This window comes from Ixodes scapularis, unplaced genomic scaffold (assembly GCF_016920785.2).
Source record: "Ixodes scapularis isolate PalLabHiFi unplaced genomic scaffold, ASM1692078v2 PGA_scaffold4__175_contigs__length_147842914, whole genome shotgun sequence".
In the NCBI taxonomy this organism is placed as follows: Eukaryota; Metazoa; Arthropoda; class Arachnida; order Ixodida; family Ixodidae; genus Ixodes; species Ixodes scapularis.
This window is the reverse complement of record NW_024609879.1, coordinates 71,910,466-71,928,933: the sequence shown is the minus strand read 5'-3', so window position 1 is coordinate 71,928,933 and position 18,468 is coordinate 71,910,466. Positions and strand designations below refer to the sequence as shown.

The window sequence follows — 18,468 nt, the reverse complement described above, 5'->3', positions numbered from 1 at the left end:
GCTCTGACTCATAGGAACTCTACGCGATTTCTCAGGAATGAACAAGACAAAGAAGTAACGCCATATTGTGTTATCGCGAAATCCGCTTGTTCTAGCGGCCAACACGCTCCGCCCATCGGCCAAACTCTCTCAGTATAAACGGCTCTGCGCTGGTGCTGGCAAGAGCGCCGCGACGGCAGAAATCTCGCCACTCTAGGGCCAAAACCGCTGCATGTGAAACACGCTTAATAGTGGAAGACCGATCACAGCGACGCTTTCGATCGCACAAGTCGGCAATAGTTATGCTACAGTGTTCTAGAGGGGGTTGTAGTGGAAAGAGCGGCAGCCGCTTTGTGAAGATTTTGCGCGTAGACGACACCATGGCGCTGCTGTTCTGTGCCCTAGGAGCGCGCCCCTGTCAGCACCATCATCAGCGCTGTTAGGCGCTTAGTACTGTGGTTTGACCGGAGCTTTTCGCGGTGCGAAACAACTGCTAATGTTGTTCTGTATGCTCTGTTTCACCTTATGATGTACCGTAGGAAAGGCTACAAGCGCAAGCTCTTTGCTCTGGGCACCGTGCTCTGGGGCACACGCTCTCGTGAATTAAGAGCAGCTGCCAACGCTATGAGCTCGTTACGGTACAACATAAGGTGAAAGGAAGTGTAGTGAATTGTAGTTCTGCCTTTGGACTAATGCCTCTAGAGTGTTTGCTATCCTCTACTTGAAATATTCCCGTGTTTTGAGGGTGATTATTTAATTAATATCGACCCCCCCCCCCCCCCCCCCCAGTACTGACACATCGTTCAGAAACGCTATCACTTGGGCTGAAGGCTTAATAGCTGCAAAAGAAGTTCTACTGTGCTACATTTTGGAGAAGCGTACCGCGTTACCCTCGTCGTCTTCTTCGTTCATCGGACACGTGCCATTAATTCTCCTAGGGCACAGAACTCCAGCGCCACTTGCGATATCTACATCGACCGTCTTCACGCGCTTCATTATAAGCGGGCGCCGCTCTTGCCACTGCACCCCCTAGAACACTGTAGTTATGCCACCACAGCCTGTTTGAATCGTGGAACTTGTCTTTTTTGCACGTGGGCCAGTTGTCTCGTGCTCTGCTCTCGCAGACTTGCAGCGGGGTTGTCTCGCGTGCCGAAAGACTATAGCTCCCACGGTACATGCTGTCTGCGGCGGGGTAACGAAACTGGCTCGCGAGATCAGTCTTTGCAGATGGGAACCGTGAAAGGGACGATGTAACGATTTGTGTATTTTGCACACATAAAGCTTAGAACCGACGTTAAGGACCCGTGAAACACCCGTTCGTTTTTCACCACACGAAATCGAAGTTGCTGAAAAAATTAAAGAAAAACGAGCAGCACTATCCCCCTCAACTCGCCGCTAGAACAAGCCACCACGTGATCTGGTGCCTATCATATGCCGCCAATGTTGGTCATAGCCACGCGCTGGGGTTGGCAGGGAACAGGACACACGCTGAGTTCCAGACAATGTTATGGCTCAGCTATTGCCTTCATTGCAGCGATTGGACACGGTCAACCAAACGAATGCTTCTCGAGCTATTAGCGGCGAGATGTTTTGGTGGCGCCCTCCTATGGTTCCCTTTTGCACGTCCTTACCTTGCGAACAACAAGTTTGATGGTGTTTGTAAATAGCATGGCGGAAGCCTGAAATCATTGCGCTCTCAAAGCAACACTGCCAACACCGGCGAAATTAGAGTTCTTTCATTCCTCTTATTTCCGTGGATGGTATACCCAGAGCCGTTTATACTGAGAGAGTTTGGCCGATGGGCGGAGCTTGTTGGCCGCTAGAACCAGCGGATTTCGCGATAACACAATATGGCGTTACTTCTTTGTCTTGTTCATTCCTGTGAAATCGCGTAGAGTTCCTATGAGTCAGATCCACAATATGGCGGACGGAAGTAGTCATCCCCCGGTTGTCAGACTACGCTGCTGTGGTTGTCAGACTGCCAAAATCTCCTTAAGAAGGCCAAACTCTCTCAGTATAAACGGCTCTGGGTATACCCTTTCCGACGATATAGTCAGCTTTTGGGCCAATCGTGGAAGGCCGACCACAGCGACCCTTTCGGTCGCGCGCGTCGCCAATTGATTATCACATTCTGGGTGGCGGGCTGGCAGGCGCACTAGCGTACGGGTTTTAACTTTTCTGCACAGCCGTGCACGCCGCCCAGGATCACAAGTTTGTATGCAAATAAATAAATAAATAAATAAATAAATAATAATAATAATAATAATAATAATAATAATAATATTCTTATTATTCTTATTATTCTTCTTATTATTATTTTATTATTATTTATCACGAGCCCAAATCGAGTGCCCATGCAATGCTCAGGTCCAAGCTTTGAGCCGCAGCAAAATATCGTTACTGGAGGACACCGCGATCCCCCAGTTACGTCATCAAATTTCGCGAAGGAGAGATTGAATGGCAATGCTCGATTTTGTTCTTAAAAGTTTCACCGCAACAGAGGAGTTTTTGAACAGTGGCATTGCGTGCGAGTATCCTGGAGTTCCACTAGTGCCAGTAAGTTCATGTTAAGTGAAAAGCATTCCAACTGAATATCGTTGCATCACCCCTTTAAAGGGGTGCAGGAACGAAATGTTTGCACTTCTTTTTTCTTTGTTCAGATATGGTCTATGTTGAGCCGGCAACGCAGAAACACTAGCCTGTAGTCTAGTGTTTCTGGGCTGCCGGCAGAAAAGCCAAGAAAACTACCTCGCATTTGCTGTGAATAACGCGCACAAATATGGCACCCAGTGAATACCTTATATATAGGGTGTTTGAAGACACCCGTCTCAATAGGGAGCTTTAGAATAGCGCACGGTAAAGCTTTGCGCACGCAAAGAATAGCGTCGTCGCCACTGCGCATGCTCCGAACGCAAACCAGGTTTTGCGCTTTGCGTGCGCAATTTTAGCGCGCGCTATTTCTCGGAAATAGCGTGCGTACGCAAAGAGTCTTTGCGCTTCTCCAAGGAGGATTTGTGATGAGAAGTTGGCTAAAGCCAAGACGAGCACAGCTAAAAAAATGGCGGCTTCCAGGATTATGTCGGCGGCTGTTTTGGCGGCGTCGTGAGTTCGACGTCGGCGGCATCCTCGCGACTGCAATTTTCAATACGGGACGACATTGTACTCGGTTTGGCAGCGATCACCGGAAACTTGATGCTTGCGACGCGCGAACATTTCACGGCGAACGAACGATGTGCGAAGGTCAGTGGGTCAGTCAGTACACGAGACCTCTCTTGCCGAGGCGACGGAAGCGGACACGACCGGTCAACCGCTCGCGTCGCGTTCTCATGTTTAAACAATTGAAATGCTACTCTGGACCAAAAAACTCGTTTTTTTTTCTAAAGTTACACCATTTCGTGTGTGAAATAAAATTTTTTACTGTATCTTGGTGGCATCGCAAGCGCGAGATGCTTGGGCTTTTGCGTCGCGGCGGAGAAACGCTATTCTAAAACTCTCCTGCGTCGCGTGCGCTAATACAAGCGCTAAATTTAGCGCTAGCGTGCGCTAAAATTGCGTACGTTATTCTAAAACTCCCTAATATCAAATAGGCCGTAAAAATCGGCGCGTGCATTAAGCCATTTAATCTTTTCGTCAAACGTGTACTTGAAAGGTCGGTTTTTTCTAGGGCCACAACATTTGGCGCGGTCAATGGCGGACGGCGACGCAGACGACCGAGTCAAGTTGCGGGGAGTGTTTGGCGTTCGTATTGATAGATGGCGTCGGAAGCAGCGTCGGAAGGTGTAGCCCACCAGCGAAAGAAAGCAGACGGTATACGCAGAGGAAATCCGTTGGCAACAAGAGCGCCATCGTTTTGCAAACGCCTTTTCTTTTTTTACTTTTTTGATTTATTGTCCACATTTATTTAAGCAAATCTACATTACAAAAACATTATCTTCCTTCCTCCTCAGACCCGACACTAATGCCACAATAAAATAACTTTGATAAAGTCCTTATATTTACAGTTGGGTTCCAACAAAACCCCCCAAAATTATTTTTAATCTGCGCAGCGACTAACTATATTTAATTGATTGTCCCCCGGCAGGGACACTGGGTCCATTCTTAAACATGGGTAGGAATTTTGTAAATTTTTGTGTATTCGAAAAGGGCCGCTAAATAACTGCTTCGACGCTGCGCTTTTCCGAAAATGAGAAATAAATAAATTGATTCATTTTTCGAAGCACTCAAGACACCACATAAGCAAGTTCGGTATGTTCCTCACACCTCATATTAGTAACTTAACTCGCTAAATTAATTGTTCTCCGACTCCACTTACGAATGAAATTCATAGAAGCAGTTTCTGCGAACTTCTATGCAAAGGTACACGTCGCAGTGAGCACAGCGGTGGCGTGTCTTCTTCCTGCAGCCAGCGTTTCGGCACCTTGATTCACTTTGAACGTCGTCCTTTACTGGCAAATGAAGTGCGTCTTGTTTGCGAAAATGTTCCGATGGTAGAGCTTTTCGCCTTTTTCTTGGCGCGTTGTTTATGTCGTGTTCGTCGTCTTGAGGCGGCCTCTTCCTTGCCGCAGTGTTCGGGTCATCTGCATCGTCTTGGGATGGTGGGCTCATCTTCTGCCATAGCAATGCCTCAGCCACAGAAATCTTGAAATCAAGGTAGTCAAGAATGTTTTTTCTTTGGATTCCCTCTGTCTTTTGTCTGTTCTGTACTGAAGCCAGTTGTTGACGCAAGCAACATCAGACATGTGAAGCATTGTGCGCAGTGTCCACCTGTTTGTGCGGCTCCTTTGAGCATACAAGGCGAGCATTCGTCCAGATAAGTCCACACCACCCATATTTTCATTGCACTTCTTGATAACGTATGGGCGCGGGACATCCACAAACGTTTCCTATTTTTTGCACCACATTTTGCACTCATCTTCAGGCTCCACTCCAAAGGCAGCCGACAGCATCACAATTGTTCTTTTGTCGATCCATTTTGTACACGCAAGCGTGCGGTCTTGTCGCAGCAGCTCCTCCGAAGTGTCCCGTGATTTCTTTAACACTTCTTTGTCATTTGTGAAATGGGCCTCTTTGGCATTCTGTTCTTCATCAGAGTGCCGGCGCCGAAAATGTTCATCTTCTTGAGCTCGTCCATCAAACGGACCGAAGAAAACCAAAGGTAAATGTACAACGTGGAACACGCAGGCAGTGTCTCAACTAGCTTCACTACTGAGTTGCCTGATACGCCAAGGCCAACGTCTGGAAACGTCTCTGCCTTTGTAAATTACAAAATCATTTTTCAACCCGTCCTTTCCTGCGAGAACAACGTTTTTGAGGCCCACAGGGTTCGGTTTGTTAGGAATGTAGTTCTTCATGGGGCAGCGCCCTGAAAATGGGATAATTTTCTCATCCACTCAAAAGCAGTTGGGTCTTTCCAAGCCCGAGCAGCTCTTGCGCACCATCTCTACGAAAGGCACAACCTTCCAAAATCTGGCCCTTTTCTTATCGCCATCACTGACGTCATCGTCAAGTTGTCAGCACAGGTTAGATCGCAATAAGAAAAACCGATCTCGTGGCATGGTGTCAGCTATTGAACTAACATCCAAGCCCTTGTTCCAAAAAAAATCGTATTCTGGGATAGCCAATCACTCCCATTAGCATTGAACAAACAAAAAAACTGTTTCACTTCCTGGCCAGTGACTTTAGCTATGGTTCCACGCACACTCAGAATTCTCTAGATTGTTTTTTCAGCCATTTTTCGAGATTGATGTCATCTACATACTGCCTGTAGTAGTCAACAGGCGAGAACTCCGATCTTTTTTTCTGAGAATACAAACCCAGTTTCGAGAACAGGCACGTCGTTTGTTGGTGCAGAATCTGCCGCCTTCCACAAAACGCGCCTTTGCGAAATGTCTGCGCCGCTGGAGTCCTTGTCGTCACTGTCAGTACATGAACCAGCATGCTCCTCAGTGTCGGAATCGTACACAGCATTCACGTTGTTCACGTCGTCTTCATTCTCCAAGTCCGAAATATCGGAGATTTCCTGTTCGCAAATTGATTGCAAAACTTTGTCAGCCTTCTTTGTGGATAACCCTGAAATTCCAATGCAAAGTATATTTTAGAGTTCGGTTCGCACCCACTGAATTTCGAGAAAAAAATGCTCTGCAAGAGACACCGACTTCAAAATATTCAAACACATGGACCGAATGTACCTGTGGGAGGACACCACACTCCATAAGCTACAAATGTCTCCATAAAGAGAACATCCTTCTAAATATGGCATCCACGTGTTCTCTAGGCATTAAACCTTTAGGCCGCGTCGCAGTTGGTTTGAATCACAACTATTATGAACAACAAAAAAAATGAAAGCCGTTTACAATTGCTTGTGACGCCGGATTGGAGCACAGCTCTTGAGGAGGAGGATGGAAACGTACTGAAGGATAGGTGACTCCTTGAGGTCACGTGACCTCAGGGGGGTCGTGTGACGTCAGGGGGGTCACGTGACCTCGGGGGGTCGCGTGACCTTAGGGGGGTTCACGTGAACTCAGGGGGGTTCACGTGACCTCAGGGGGGGTTCACGTGACCTCAAGAAGGGGGGTCGCGTGACCTTGGGGGGGTTACGTGACCTCGCGGTTACGCTGACGGCGACGCTGACGGCGACGCCAACGCCGACGCCGACGACGACGCCAACGCCGACGCCGACGGCAACGCCAACGCCGACGCCAACGCCGACGCCGACGACGACGCCGACGGCGACGGCGACGCCGCTCAAGCCGGAAACGGGCCCCTAGGTGCTGCGCTCTAAAATCGACTTACCCCGCCGTCGTGCGTAAGACGTGGACGTGGGGATTGCTGCCATCTCTTCTCAACAAAGGAACGAACAATTTTGCTGAGCTTTTCATGGATGGCGCCTCAACCATTGGCCTCCCAGAGGAACATTGGGTCTTTACGCTGCAAGAACCATACTTTTTATTTCACGGCCTGTAAACCAATGTCCCCGTGGGGGGACAGGGGGTCTGAGGTTAATGAAACATGGCGGTCGCGGGCAGTCTTAATTAGAGTTCCTGTATAGGCTCCCTACGGGAGCCAGAGTTGCCCGTTCATCCCCGTAGCGCCGTCTTTCCTGCACGGCATGTTGATCCCGCTCCTCACATGACTAACTTCGGCGAATAGCGGCGTCGCGCGTTCGAGGCGCGCAGCGCGCTCAGAGGCAGGGGAACGCACGGCGGTGCGCATGCAACGTCTACTTTGCTGCACGGTACTTGATCCGGCTCCTCACATGATCGAATCTCGGCGAATAGCGGCGCGGCGGCACGTGGAAAACAGTCGCGCAACTCTGGCTCCCGTAGGGAGCCCGTACAGGAACTCTAGTCTTAATTAAAGCCCCTCGATGTGTTTGTGTCTGTCTTGCAAGTAGCGTCAAATGCGCGAGTACACGAGACCCACGTCTCGAGCGGCCCTTGGAAGCGAATGGCGGCGCAGCACTGAAATGAGCGGCCCTAGGAAGCGAGTGGCGGCGGAGCACCCGCTCGTGGCACGTGTCTCGCGCGCTTCCCCAACAATTGTTGGCGGTACTTTGAAAAAAACGCCTTTATCAAGGGGCTTTAGTCTTAATTAAAGCCCCTCGATGTGTTGACGTGTCTTGCAAGTAGCGTCAAATGCGCGAGCGCACGAGGCCCATGTCTCGAGCGGCCCTTGGAAGCAAATGGCGGTGCAGCACTGAAATGAGCGGCCCTTGGAAGCGAAAGGCGGCGGAGCACTCGCTGGCGGCACGTGTCTCGCGCGTTTCCACAACAATGGTTGGCGGTACTTGTAAAAAAAGCCTTTATCAAGGGGCTTTAGTCTTAATAAGGAGGTAGCGCCATCTATCAATACGAGCGGCAAACCCGCCCCGTAACTCGAATTGGTCATCAGCGTCGCCGCCCGCCGTTGGCCCAAGCAAGTTTCTTGGCCCAATTTTTTTACAGAAAGGGAGCTACGCTCTTCAAATTTACAAGAAAGAACTTACCTGTGAAATGAACCTTTGACGAAGTTTAGATTGCTACGTGTAGGCTCTGATTCTTATGGTCCCTTTTAGACCGAGACTGGTGACTTCAGTCACCCTATTAGCGGCGTGATGTTTTGGTGGCGCCCTCCCATGGCTCCCCCTCGTGAAGTTATCATCTTGTGAAAAACAAGTTCGATGGTGTTTGCAGTGAGCATGGCGAAGCTTAAAATCATTACACTCTCAAAGCGACACTGCCAAAACTGCAAAAATTCAAGCTCTTACATTTCTCTTATTTCGTCGATGAGAAATCCTCTCCTGACGACACAGTCAGCATTCGGTCAATCATGGCCGATTGACCACAGCGACGCATTCGATCGCGCACGTCGCCAATAGACCATTTGTTGCATTCCCAAGCATCAAGGAGAATGCAGGGATCGATGTTCCAAGCGCCGCACGTGCACGCCTTCCCGGTTTAAAAGATTCGAAGTAAATAACCAAAATAAGGCGTTGACGAACGAGCGTGCAAGACGCCATTTGTCTTAGGTATTTGCTTTAGAAAAGTTACAACTGCTGACGCCAGCACGTGCGGCGCGTAGAACACCAATCCCTGCATTCTTCATGATGCTTGGGTAATTTAGCAATAGGGGGCATTCACCGGACGCCATGTTTGAGGGCGATGTTTAGGGCGCATGCTCAGAACGAGCTTGCATTAATAGCCTGCTAGGACCGGCAATCTTGAGGGTGCGGAATGCGCGTTGCAAAAGAACTGTGGAAGCTTGACGTCAGCACGCGTTCAGCAACCACGCACACAGATATGGCCGCTAGTGAATACACCCTATAAGGAGTATTCACTGTGCGCCATATTTGTGGGTGCTGTCTGGAGCGCATGTACATATATACGAAACGTATTAGAGCGCAGCTCTTAGGGGCCCGTTTCCGGCTTGAGCGGCGTCGCCGTCGGCGTCGGCGTCGCCGTCGCCGTCGCCGTCGCCGTCGCCGTCGCCGTCGGCGTAACCGCGCGGTGCATCATGGGAAATGTCCCATAATGCACCGCGCGAGCCCCCCACCAAGGTCACGTGACCTCGTGGGGGGTCACGTGACCCCCCGAAGTCACGTGACTCCCCTGAGGTCACGTGACCTCCTCGAGGTCACGTGACCCCCGCCGATGTCGCGTGACCCCCCGATGACGTCATCGTCACTGATGACGTCACCGGCATCCACATCGTCATCGTCATCATCACTGATGACGTCACCGGCATCCACATCGTCATCGTCATCATCACTGATGACGTCACCGGCATCCACATCGTCATCGTCATCACTGATGACGTCACCGGCATCCGCATCGTCATCGTCATCATCACTGATGACGTCACCGGCATCCGCATCGTCATCGTCATCATCACTGATGACGTCACCGGCATCCACATCGTCATCGTCATCATCACTGATGGAGTCACCGGCATCCGCATCGTCATCGTCATCATCACTGATGACGTCACCGGCATCCACATCGTCATCGTCATCATCACTGATGACGTCACCGGCATCCACATCGTCATCGTCATCATCACTGATGACGTCACCGGCATCCACATCGTCATCGTCATCATCACTGATGACGTCACCGGCATCCACATCGTCATCGTCATCATCACTGATGACGTCACCGACATCCGCATTGTCATCGTCATCATCACTGATGACGTCATCAGTGACGTCACGGATGTCGTCACCGGCATCCGCATCGTCATCGTCATCATCACTGATGACGTCATCAGCGACGTCACTGATGACGTCACCGACATTCGCATCGTCATCGTCATCATCACTGGTGAAGTCATCAGTGACGTCACTAATGACGTCATCGGTACCCGCATCGTCATCGTCACTGATGACGTCATCAGTGACGTCAGTGATGACATCATCGGCATTGGGGGTCACGTGACCCCCAAGGTAACGTGACCCCCCCCCCCCTGGTTAGTTTAACCCCCCCCCCCCCCCCAGTGCCCTTCCCTCCTCCTCCTCAAGAGCTGCGCTCTAATTCGGCGTTACAGGGAGTTGTAAGCGGCTTTCATTTTTTATTGTATGTACAAAGGGGTTCGTCACATCCTCTTAGTAGCATCATCCGGAGTTACGTGGAGGGGAAAGGAAAGAGGAAAGGGGGTCATACATGCCTCGCCACCCCTGAAAGACGGAGAAAGTCTAACAGGGAGTCGAGGATGTGCTTCCTGTGCTGGTTTGCGAGGTCCGGAAGGGTCCAGTCTTCATACGTTGTCGGTCTTCTCGCCTGCGGGGGAAGCTTCTTCCACGCTGCTTCGCGATACCGCGAACTTTCAGCGCAATCCCACATGAGGCGGAAACATGTCGCCGGGACACCGCAGTATTCGCAGTTGGGGTCAATGCCTGGGTCGTTCGGGTCTGTAGGCTTATAAAATCTAGCCTGCCAGATGGGCGTGATGGCCGTATTGGTTGGAGCCGCCTGATGCTTACCTCCTCCCACCGGTTGTATTCCGGCGGGATCGGATAAGAATTTGGCGGAAGAAGTGAGATGAGCCTGAGTTTTCGGGCAAGTCGTTCCTCTCTTTTTATTTCGTCTGATCAGGTGGTATGTCAGGCCTTTTGTCTTGTTCTTGAGGTGCGAGGAGGGGATCGTGGCCTTGTGAGGGCAGGGTACTTGCGTTTAGCTGCGCCCTCGCGGCCCCGTTCGCCCTCTCGTTTCCCGGGATGCCTTCGTGGCCCGGAATCCAGTCTATAACGACGACGACATAGGGTTTTGAGTTCTTAACAACGCTTCGTATTTGGAGCGCGATATCATTCTGCGAGCGGCATCGTTTGCATTCACGAAGTGCTTCTTGCGAGTCTGTGTAAATAATTACATTGGGTCATTGGGGATTGTCTGTGACTTCCTTGACGGCTTGCACTATTGCCAACAGCTCTGCCGTCTTGGAGCTGCTCGTACTGTACGTTTCCCCACTCCATGTTGTGCCACGAGTGGGTGAGCTCCATGCTATGCATGTGCGTCCAGCTTCATTTCTGGCCGCGTCGGTATAGAAGACATCGGTATCGCCTCCGAGTTGTTCAATCTTCTTTAGGTGTTCTTCACACTGGTGCTGCCGCCTCTTCTTATGGTCTTTTACTTGGTTTTGGGGGATTGGCCTACCTGTAGAGACATCCTCCGTTTCCCATGGGGGCGGCGGATGTGCTGCAATAGTTGTTGTGTCAAGGTCCGCGGTCTTTTCTAATTTCTGCAAGATGACTCTAGCATGGTCCGAGCGAGACAGCCTTTTGAGCTGCCCAAGCACCATTTCGTCGGAAATTTTTCGAACCTTGTTGACTTGGGCAGCCTTCTCAAGCTTGGCGATAGGGGTGAATTTGGGAAGACCCGTGATGACTCTCATGGCGCTTCTGTTGAGTACATTGAGGGTCTCTTCTTGCACTTTATTAAGTCGAAGGTAGCTGAGGCCGTACACCGCCTTCGAAACGAGGAGGGCTCGGTGTAATCTTTTTAGTAGATCTGTCTGTGCTCCCCAGGCCTTCGTCGTGAGCTTTCGAAGTAGGTTCAGTCCATCCGACCATTGGGTTTTTGTTTGCTTCATCCCGGTCGCAGCTCCACTATTTCGCTCAAAGGTGACGCCTAAGATCTCGAGTTGGCTTGCCTTTAGGATGGGGGCTCCATCGATCTTAAGTTGAATTTGTTTGTCGAAACGTGTGGTTCTGAGTTTCGTGACGATCATAAAGGAGGTCTTTTCAGGTGAGAGATGGAGGCCTGATTGTCTCGCAAAGACCTGTGTTACATCCAGGGCTTTTTGCATTGTTTCTTTTTTGCTTTCTGGCAATTCCCTTGACGGTCCAGAGTGTAACGTCGTCCGCGTATATAGAAAAGTTGATGATGGGAATGGCATCCAACGAGATCGCTAGGTCTGTCATAGCCATGCTGAACAGTGTTGGGGATATCACAGCACCCTGGGGGACGCCGGTGTTGTTGTGCCGCCAGGGGCTTCTGTTTCCACCAATAACGATTTGATATTTCTCTCCCTGAGAAACGACTTAATAAAGTTTAACATGTTGCCTCGGATTCCGCGTCTTTGTGCTGCTTCGATGACCGTCTTGTGAGGAATGCTGTTGAATGCCTTCTTGATGTCTAAGGCAACTATGGTTCTTGGTTGTCTCTTGAACTGAGGCTTCTCGTACACGTCACGATGTATCATTGTCAAGCTGTCCTGGGTGGACAAGCCAGGTCTGAAACCCGTTTGCATCGAATGCAGGTCACCTCGAGTCTCGAGGATCCATGAAATTCTCGTTTGAATCATCTTTTCAAGAATTTTGCACAAGTTCGATGTTAGCGAAATAGGCCTGAGATTTTGTAGGGTGTTGAGTGGCTTTCCGGGCTTGGGGATCGGGATGACAGTTGATTCCTTCCACTGAGCCGGAATTTCTCCGCCGTCCCAAATGTCGTTGTAACTTTAGAGGAGTTCTTCAAGTTGTTCTTTAGGCAAGTTTCTCAGTGCCGCGACTCTGACTTGATCGGGTCCCGGTGCCGAGTTGGTATTGGCTGCCGTGAGTGCCTCAAGTAGCTCGCCCATGGTGAATGGTGCGTTCTCGGGTGCGGGGTCTTCAACTTGAAGTGGCTGATAGATATCGGCCTCTGGGGGTGGATGCTGCTGCGGAAAGAAGAGGGTTCCTGCGTGATCGGCAAGTTGTTCTGTAATCTTGACTTTCAAGGCGATGTTACTGCCTGTGTTTTGTGCCTTAGTCTTGCCCGCAAGGCCGCGGTATGTCCTCCAGACCCTGCGTAGTCCAGTCTTTTCGTTAAACGAGTTGCATAGTGTTCTCCATTTTGTTCGACAGAGCTCGTTGGCGTAGCGTTTTGCCTTAGCCGTCGTCTTGTTTAGGGAAATCTTGTTGCCTAAAGTCTTACGTTGCCTGTACTTCTTGAGAGCGTTGAGTCTCGTGTCCCATAGGTTTACGAGATGTAAGTATGGAGTCGGCGTGTCTCATTTCACTTTGTAAACCGTCTTGGCTTTCTTGACCGCCTGGAGACTCTTTTCTGCCATTGGAGTGTCTTTGAGATCTTGAACGTGGGTGCGAAAAGCGTCCCACTTGATAAAACATACTTTTTTCTTTGGTGCGGTCCTAAGTGGAAGAGCAATTTCGATGGGCAAATGATCACTACCCATGGCATCTGGTAACACACACCAACTCGCTCTAAGTTGTCTCGAGGTCCACGTGAGTTCGGGCGTGTTGTCCGATTGATTGCTAGATTGTGCGAGCCTCGTTGTGATAGCTTTCTCGTTGCGGAGAACGAGCCTCTTTCTTTCACATGCACGCTTAATAGCCTTGCCTCTGTTGTCTCTGGAGTTGTAGCCCCATTCTGTGTGCTTGGCGTTGAAATCTCCTACCAGTATAGTTGGTGTTCGGGTGTTTATAAGTCTTCGTATTCATGCGTCGTCTAGCTCTGTGGCGCCTGGACGAATGTAGGCATTAAAAACATCAACGGTCGTGTCTCCCCATCGAATCCGAGTACCAACCACCTCACGATGTTCGTTGCATTTATTTTTGGTATCGATCTGAGTTCGCGGTAGGGATTTTTTAACGAGCGTGACTGTTAGTCCGTAGTTAGCATTCTTTCTGACAATTATTGGCTGGAGAAAAGCATTGGTACCCTTGAATCTTGAGGTTCTTTGCGTTCGCTTCTTGGGGGAGGATAACATCGGGAGCCTTTTCTTTGAGTTTTTCGAGTCTGAGCTTAAGCTCCGAAAGTTTTTGTTGGAGACCCCTGCAATTCCACTGAAGGACCCATACGTTGGTTATTTTCTTTCTTTGCCGTGGCAATTTTGGTCTGGACGCCGAGGCGCTACTTGCCATGCTGTTTGCTGATGAGTGCGTAGACGAGGTCGCATAGCTTGTGAACCTTGCTTTCGAGGGATCCAACTTTCCCTTCAAGCCCGTCAATTCTGCCATGAATGGCTTGTACTTCCGCGATCCATCCCAAGGGAGATGACGCGTCCGAGCTGGTGTTGCTTCCTCCACTCTGATGCAGAGGGTAGTTCCACGCATTGTGCATGGGGCTGAGGGGCTTCATGGCTGATGGCAGAGTCGGAAAATTTCTAAATGATTGCAGAAACTCCGGCGACGGTGTTTGTTGGGACGAGGTTTTTGTTGAGTGCCCACTCGCGTAGGAGCTGTTGCTCTGCAATTTTTTGTGTGGAAGTTTCACTTTCTTGGGTGGGATCGTGAGTTTGGGGCAATCATTGCTCGTGGCAACGTGTGACCCTCCACAGTTGACATATTTGGGTTGCAGCTTACAGTTCCCGGACGCGTCGTGTTCTTGTCCGCAACTGCTGCAGCGCTTGATATTTATAGGACAGACGTCGGCTTTGTGTCCAAGGAGGTGACAGGTATAGCACGCCAAGGGCCTAGGTCTGTATGAGGTTACCCTAAAGGCCTCGCAGGCGTATCGGACGTAGTTTGGTAGGGACGGGCCTTGAAAGGTAATAAGAACCGTTCTTCCTGAATGGCCGATAATTCTGGCCGAGGAGATCTCGTGGGTTTTGCACTCGAGTTCTTTCGTTAGCGAATCAGGAGTCTCGTCGTTGTCGTATCCTCGCAGATAAAAGACTCCCTTGATTTGCGAGCTTGAGGTCGCCACGTATGGCTTCATTTCAAGCGCTTTTCCTTTGAGGTCAATTTTGCCTACTGTCATGAGCTTGTCGATGGCGTCACGGTTCTTCGTGGTGATAGCGATGGTGTTGGAACGTTCATTCGTGTGAACTGAGCACTCCTTGTCGCTTACGCCGGTCTTGGTAATAGCGTCGCGGATGTTCTTGCTCGCAATGCTGTAAACGTCTTCACAACACACGGGCTTAAGGACGACCGTGTGCGTGGATGTCTTTGACGTGGATTTATCGGGCCGGTTGCGTCGGCGACGTCTCGTGTATTGCTGCCACATGCCATCTTGGTTGTGTTGTTCCATGGGGGCGCAGTACCATCGCCACCGGCGAGATTTTGTGTGTCCTGGCTTGAAGCTTCGGTGCCAGGAGTCAAATCTTGTGACTCGGTGTTGTCACTGGAGATTTGGTTCATGTAGTTGTAGAACGCGTTTTTGTTCTGCAAGAACATTGCTATGTCTTTTTTGTGCTCTTCATAAGTGGTGTACTTCTTCTTGTTCAGCCCCATGCGAGCGTATTCTTCCTTTCTTTCTTTGAATGCCTGGAGCTCTGCCCACTCCTCGTCGGAAATAACGCGTCCTACCTTCTTTGAGGCGGAAGCTTCCTCCTGCGTTCTTGACTATGGGGTTGCGAGCGCCATGTTACTTTTTGCGGGTCGAATCTTCCTCGCGGCTTGAGAGTCCTGTGTAGTGGCTGGAAGGGCCTGAAGGTCCTCTTCGGTGCCGTTGACTTCCAGGGATAGATGGGGGGTCGGGTCCAGGGTTTCTAACGGATCGTCGGGTCCCGAAATCGGGATTCGGCGGTGAGCTTGTTAATTGTGAACCTAACGTTCGATGAGCCTTGTTCTTCCTCCCTCCTGGAGCGCATGCTCAGAACGAGCCCATATTAATAGGCTGCTAAGACCGGCAATCTTGAGGGTGCGGAATGCACGTTACAAAAGAACTGTGGAAGCTCGCCATCAACACGCACTCAGCAGTCGCGCACACAGCTATGGCCGCCAGTGAATACTTATTATAGGTATATATACTCTGTTTCATACTTAGTGTGGAACGCTGTTAGAGTGTACTATAGTCGGATGCAACCTGAAAACAATCTTTTAGCTCCACCCACAAGCGCATTGCGCCCATCTGAAGTGCCTCCGCCGTCGAGAAAGTAGTTCGCTAGCAACGTTGCTTTTTCTTCCTCCAGGAAACGTGTCTTAAACTACTACAATATTTATTTAATTCATTCAGGAAATTTAAATAAGTTAGAATACGTTCTTGTCAACGAAACAGCTGTTTAGTAAAGAAAGAGAGTCATGTCCAATGTACCGTCTTCCCAATTCATTTTCTGTCCAAGATACTGTCTAACATACCGTCTTCCAGCGCCTTCGATTGAGGGAAAGCGAAGCACTTATAGTTGCTGCAAATAATAAATATTTAGTGATTTACTTAGTTTTGTGGGCTTTGAGCACGAAATGTGTGCCTTTATTTTGTTGGATGAATAGAAAAGAAGAATAATTATACTTTTCGGGTTTTGACAAATCGGCACCCTCCCGAGTCATCGACACCACCACCGCGCCCCGCTCTCTTTGTCTTCCGTCATGGATCCCACTGAGGTGACATCGGAAAGCGATTCCCCTGATTCTTCTTGGACGAAACAGCGTGCTGCAGCCTTACCGGCGACACCAAAGCGGTTCTTCAAGAAGCACAAGCGAGGTCGGGTTTTGAACAGCGGCCAGCGGGAGCTGATCCTGAACGCTTACGTTCGGACGCGACATACCGAGCCAGACTTGACAGTCAACGAGGTCTGTAAAACTGTCAGCCGGTTGCTTGGTGTCGGTGTGTCGAGCATCCACGATCAGGAAGAAGGCGAAGGAGAATGACGGACAGGTTGCGACACCCTTTCGAAAGCGACCTGCGAGTTCAGGCAAGCAACGGCGCAGCGTGAAGTACGGCGACTTTGTGCTCTGTGCAATGGGATCTTGTGTGCACCGTTTTTTTTTCGCCAGAACGAGATCCCGACCGTCGCAAAGATAATGGCTGAGTTCTGTGCAAGCCCTCAGCTCCTTTCGCTGCAGAAATAGACTGTGCTTCGCCTTCTGCACGACATTGGCTTCGAGCGAAAGAAGATTGGTCGAAACTCGCGCATAATCGAGCGAGACGAGATCATCACGTGGCAAGAGAGGTACTTGCGGGACATCGCACGTCACAGGCATGAGGGTCGGCAGATCTTCTACCTCGACGAAACGTGGGTGACGGCAGGGCACACTGTCTCGGCGGTATGGGTGGACTGCACCGTGACCTCGTCCCACGACGCCTTCATGAGGGGTCTGACGACGGGCCTGAAGCAGCCGTCGGGGAAGGGCCAGCGCCTCATCGCCACGCACATCGGCAGCGAGGACGGCTTCGTCGCTGGGTGCCTGGACGTCTTCCGCGGAGTAAAGACCGGCGACTACCACGAGGAGATGAACGGCACACGATTTGAGACGTGGTTCGAAGCTGTTCTTCAGATGCTGCCGACAGGGAGTGTCATCGTAATGGACAACGCTTCCTACCATTCTCGGCGGTTGGAAGCAGTGCCAACGACGGGTTCCCGGAAGGAGGTGATCCAGCAGTGGCTCACGTCAAAGGACATCTCGTGGGATGCCAAGATGCAGAAGAAGCAGCTCCTTGACATCGTGGCGTCGGTCAAGCCACTGTATTTGAAGTATCGCGTCGATACTGCTGCAGGGAAGGCTGGTTGTACGGTAGTGAGACTTCCACCCTACCACTGTGAGTTCAACCCCATTGAACTCATCTGGGCACAGATCAAGAACGGCGTTGCAGCCAGGAACACAACGTTCAAGATCAGCGACGTTGAAAGGCTGCTCAAGGAAGAAGCCGAAAAGGCCACGGCTGACAACTGGCGCAATGCTGTGAGGCATGTCGTTAGAGTGCAGGAAGGCTACAGACGAGGTGGTGCTACAAGTGCCCATGTAGAGCCGATCGTCTTCGAACTGGGTGAAGACGACACATCTGAGAGCGACCTGTCTGGTGTGGAGCCGCTCGAGGAAGTGTGAAGCCTACACCTTCAACTTCAACAACTTCACCTTCAACAACAACACCTTCAACAACTTTAACCGAAGACTGAGGGGGACCCAGATCAACGTGACCAAAGCATGTCGACTTGTAATCGTCATCAAAGATCATGGGCTGCCCTTGCGCCCATCACTACATCTGCGCTGTACGTCTGTAAACATGTTTCAAGTGTGTTCAGTTCATACCGATCATCTTGAAACAGATCAAAATAATGGAACTCGGTTAACAACATGAAACTGAAAAGAGCTAACAACAGTGGCATGCACAGTGACTCCACCTTGCAGAAAAGAGAAGCGAAGTACAAAACATTATCATGACTGCGAGGGTGGATTCGTTAGTTCCGTCACATTTTGTTCTTCTTCTGCGAACCTTGTTCGACCTGCTATCATTATTTTTAAGTTGTTTCTCTGGCCGTGTCGTTCTCCAGTTGCTGCTGCTCCTGTACTGTTGTCTTATTATACACATTCACTTATATTCGTATTATCTTCTCTTTTTTTTATGGGGTTTAATATATAGGGGTTGACTTATTTTCGAGTAAATACTGTGCCTGACTTGCTTCTGGAACTGTTTTTGCTTGGAATGAACGGTATTCTTTGGTTTTAAGGTGCTCTGGTTTTCACAGTCGAGGGCATAGTAGCAGTGTTTCTCTTTTTGGTAGTGTTGCAGTGTCTCAAGTTGGTTGACCCCAGGGGCCCATGATTTAGGGGTGCAAGTCAGGGTTTGAACTATCTCGCACACTGACCAACGTCTCCTGCACGATGATAACCAAAATGACACCAGGGAAAGGTTTGAGTCT

At 50.2% G+C, this 18,468-nt stretch overlaps 1 protein-coding gene and 1 pseudogene across 1 annotated transcript; one reads left to right on the top strand and one right to left on the bottom strand.

Moving 5' to 3' along the window:
• Positions 1–5,369: 5,369 nt before the first annotated feature.
• Positions 5,370–5,946, bottom strand: LOC115329274 (annotated as a pseudogene).
• A 10,969-nt stretch (positions 5,947–16,915) lies between these two features.
• On the top strand, positions 16,916–17,653 carry LOC115324859. Its single transcript, XM_042293599.1, has one exon. It carries the CDS (start codon positions 16,916–16,918, stop codon positions 17,651–17,653), a length of 738 nt encoding a protein of 245 aa, XP_042149533.1.
• Positions 17,654–18,468: the final 815 nt, after the last annotated feature.

Coding starts and splice junctions, on each gene's coding strand:
- LOC115324859 (XM_042293599.1), top strand. CDS start 16,916: ATGAGGGGTCTGACGACGGGCCTGAAGCAGCCGTCGGGGAAGGGCCAG.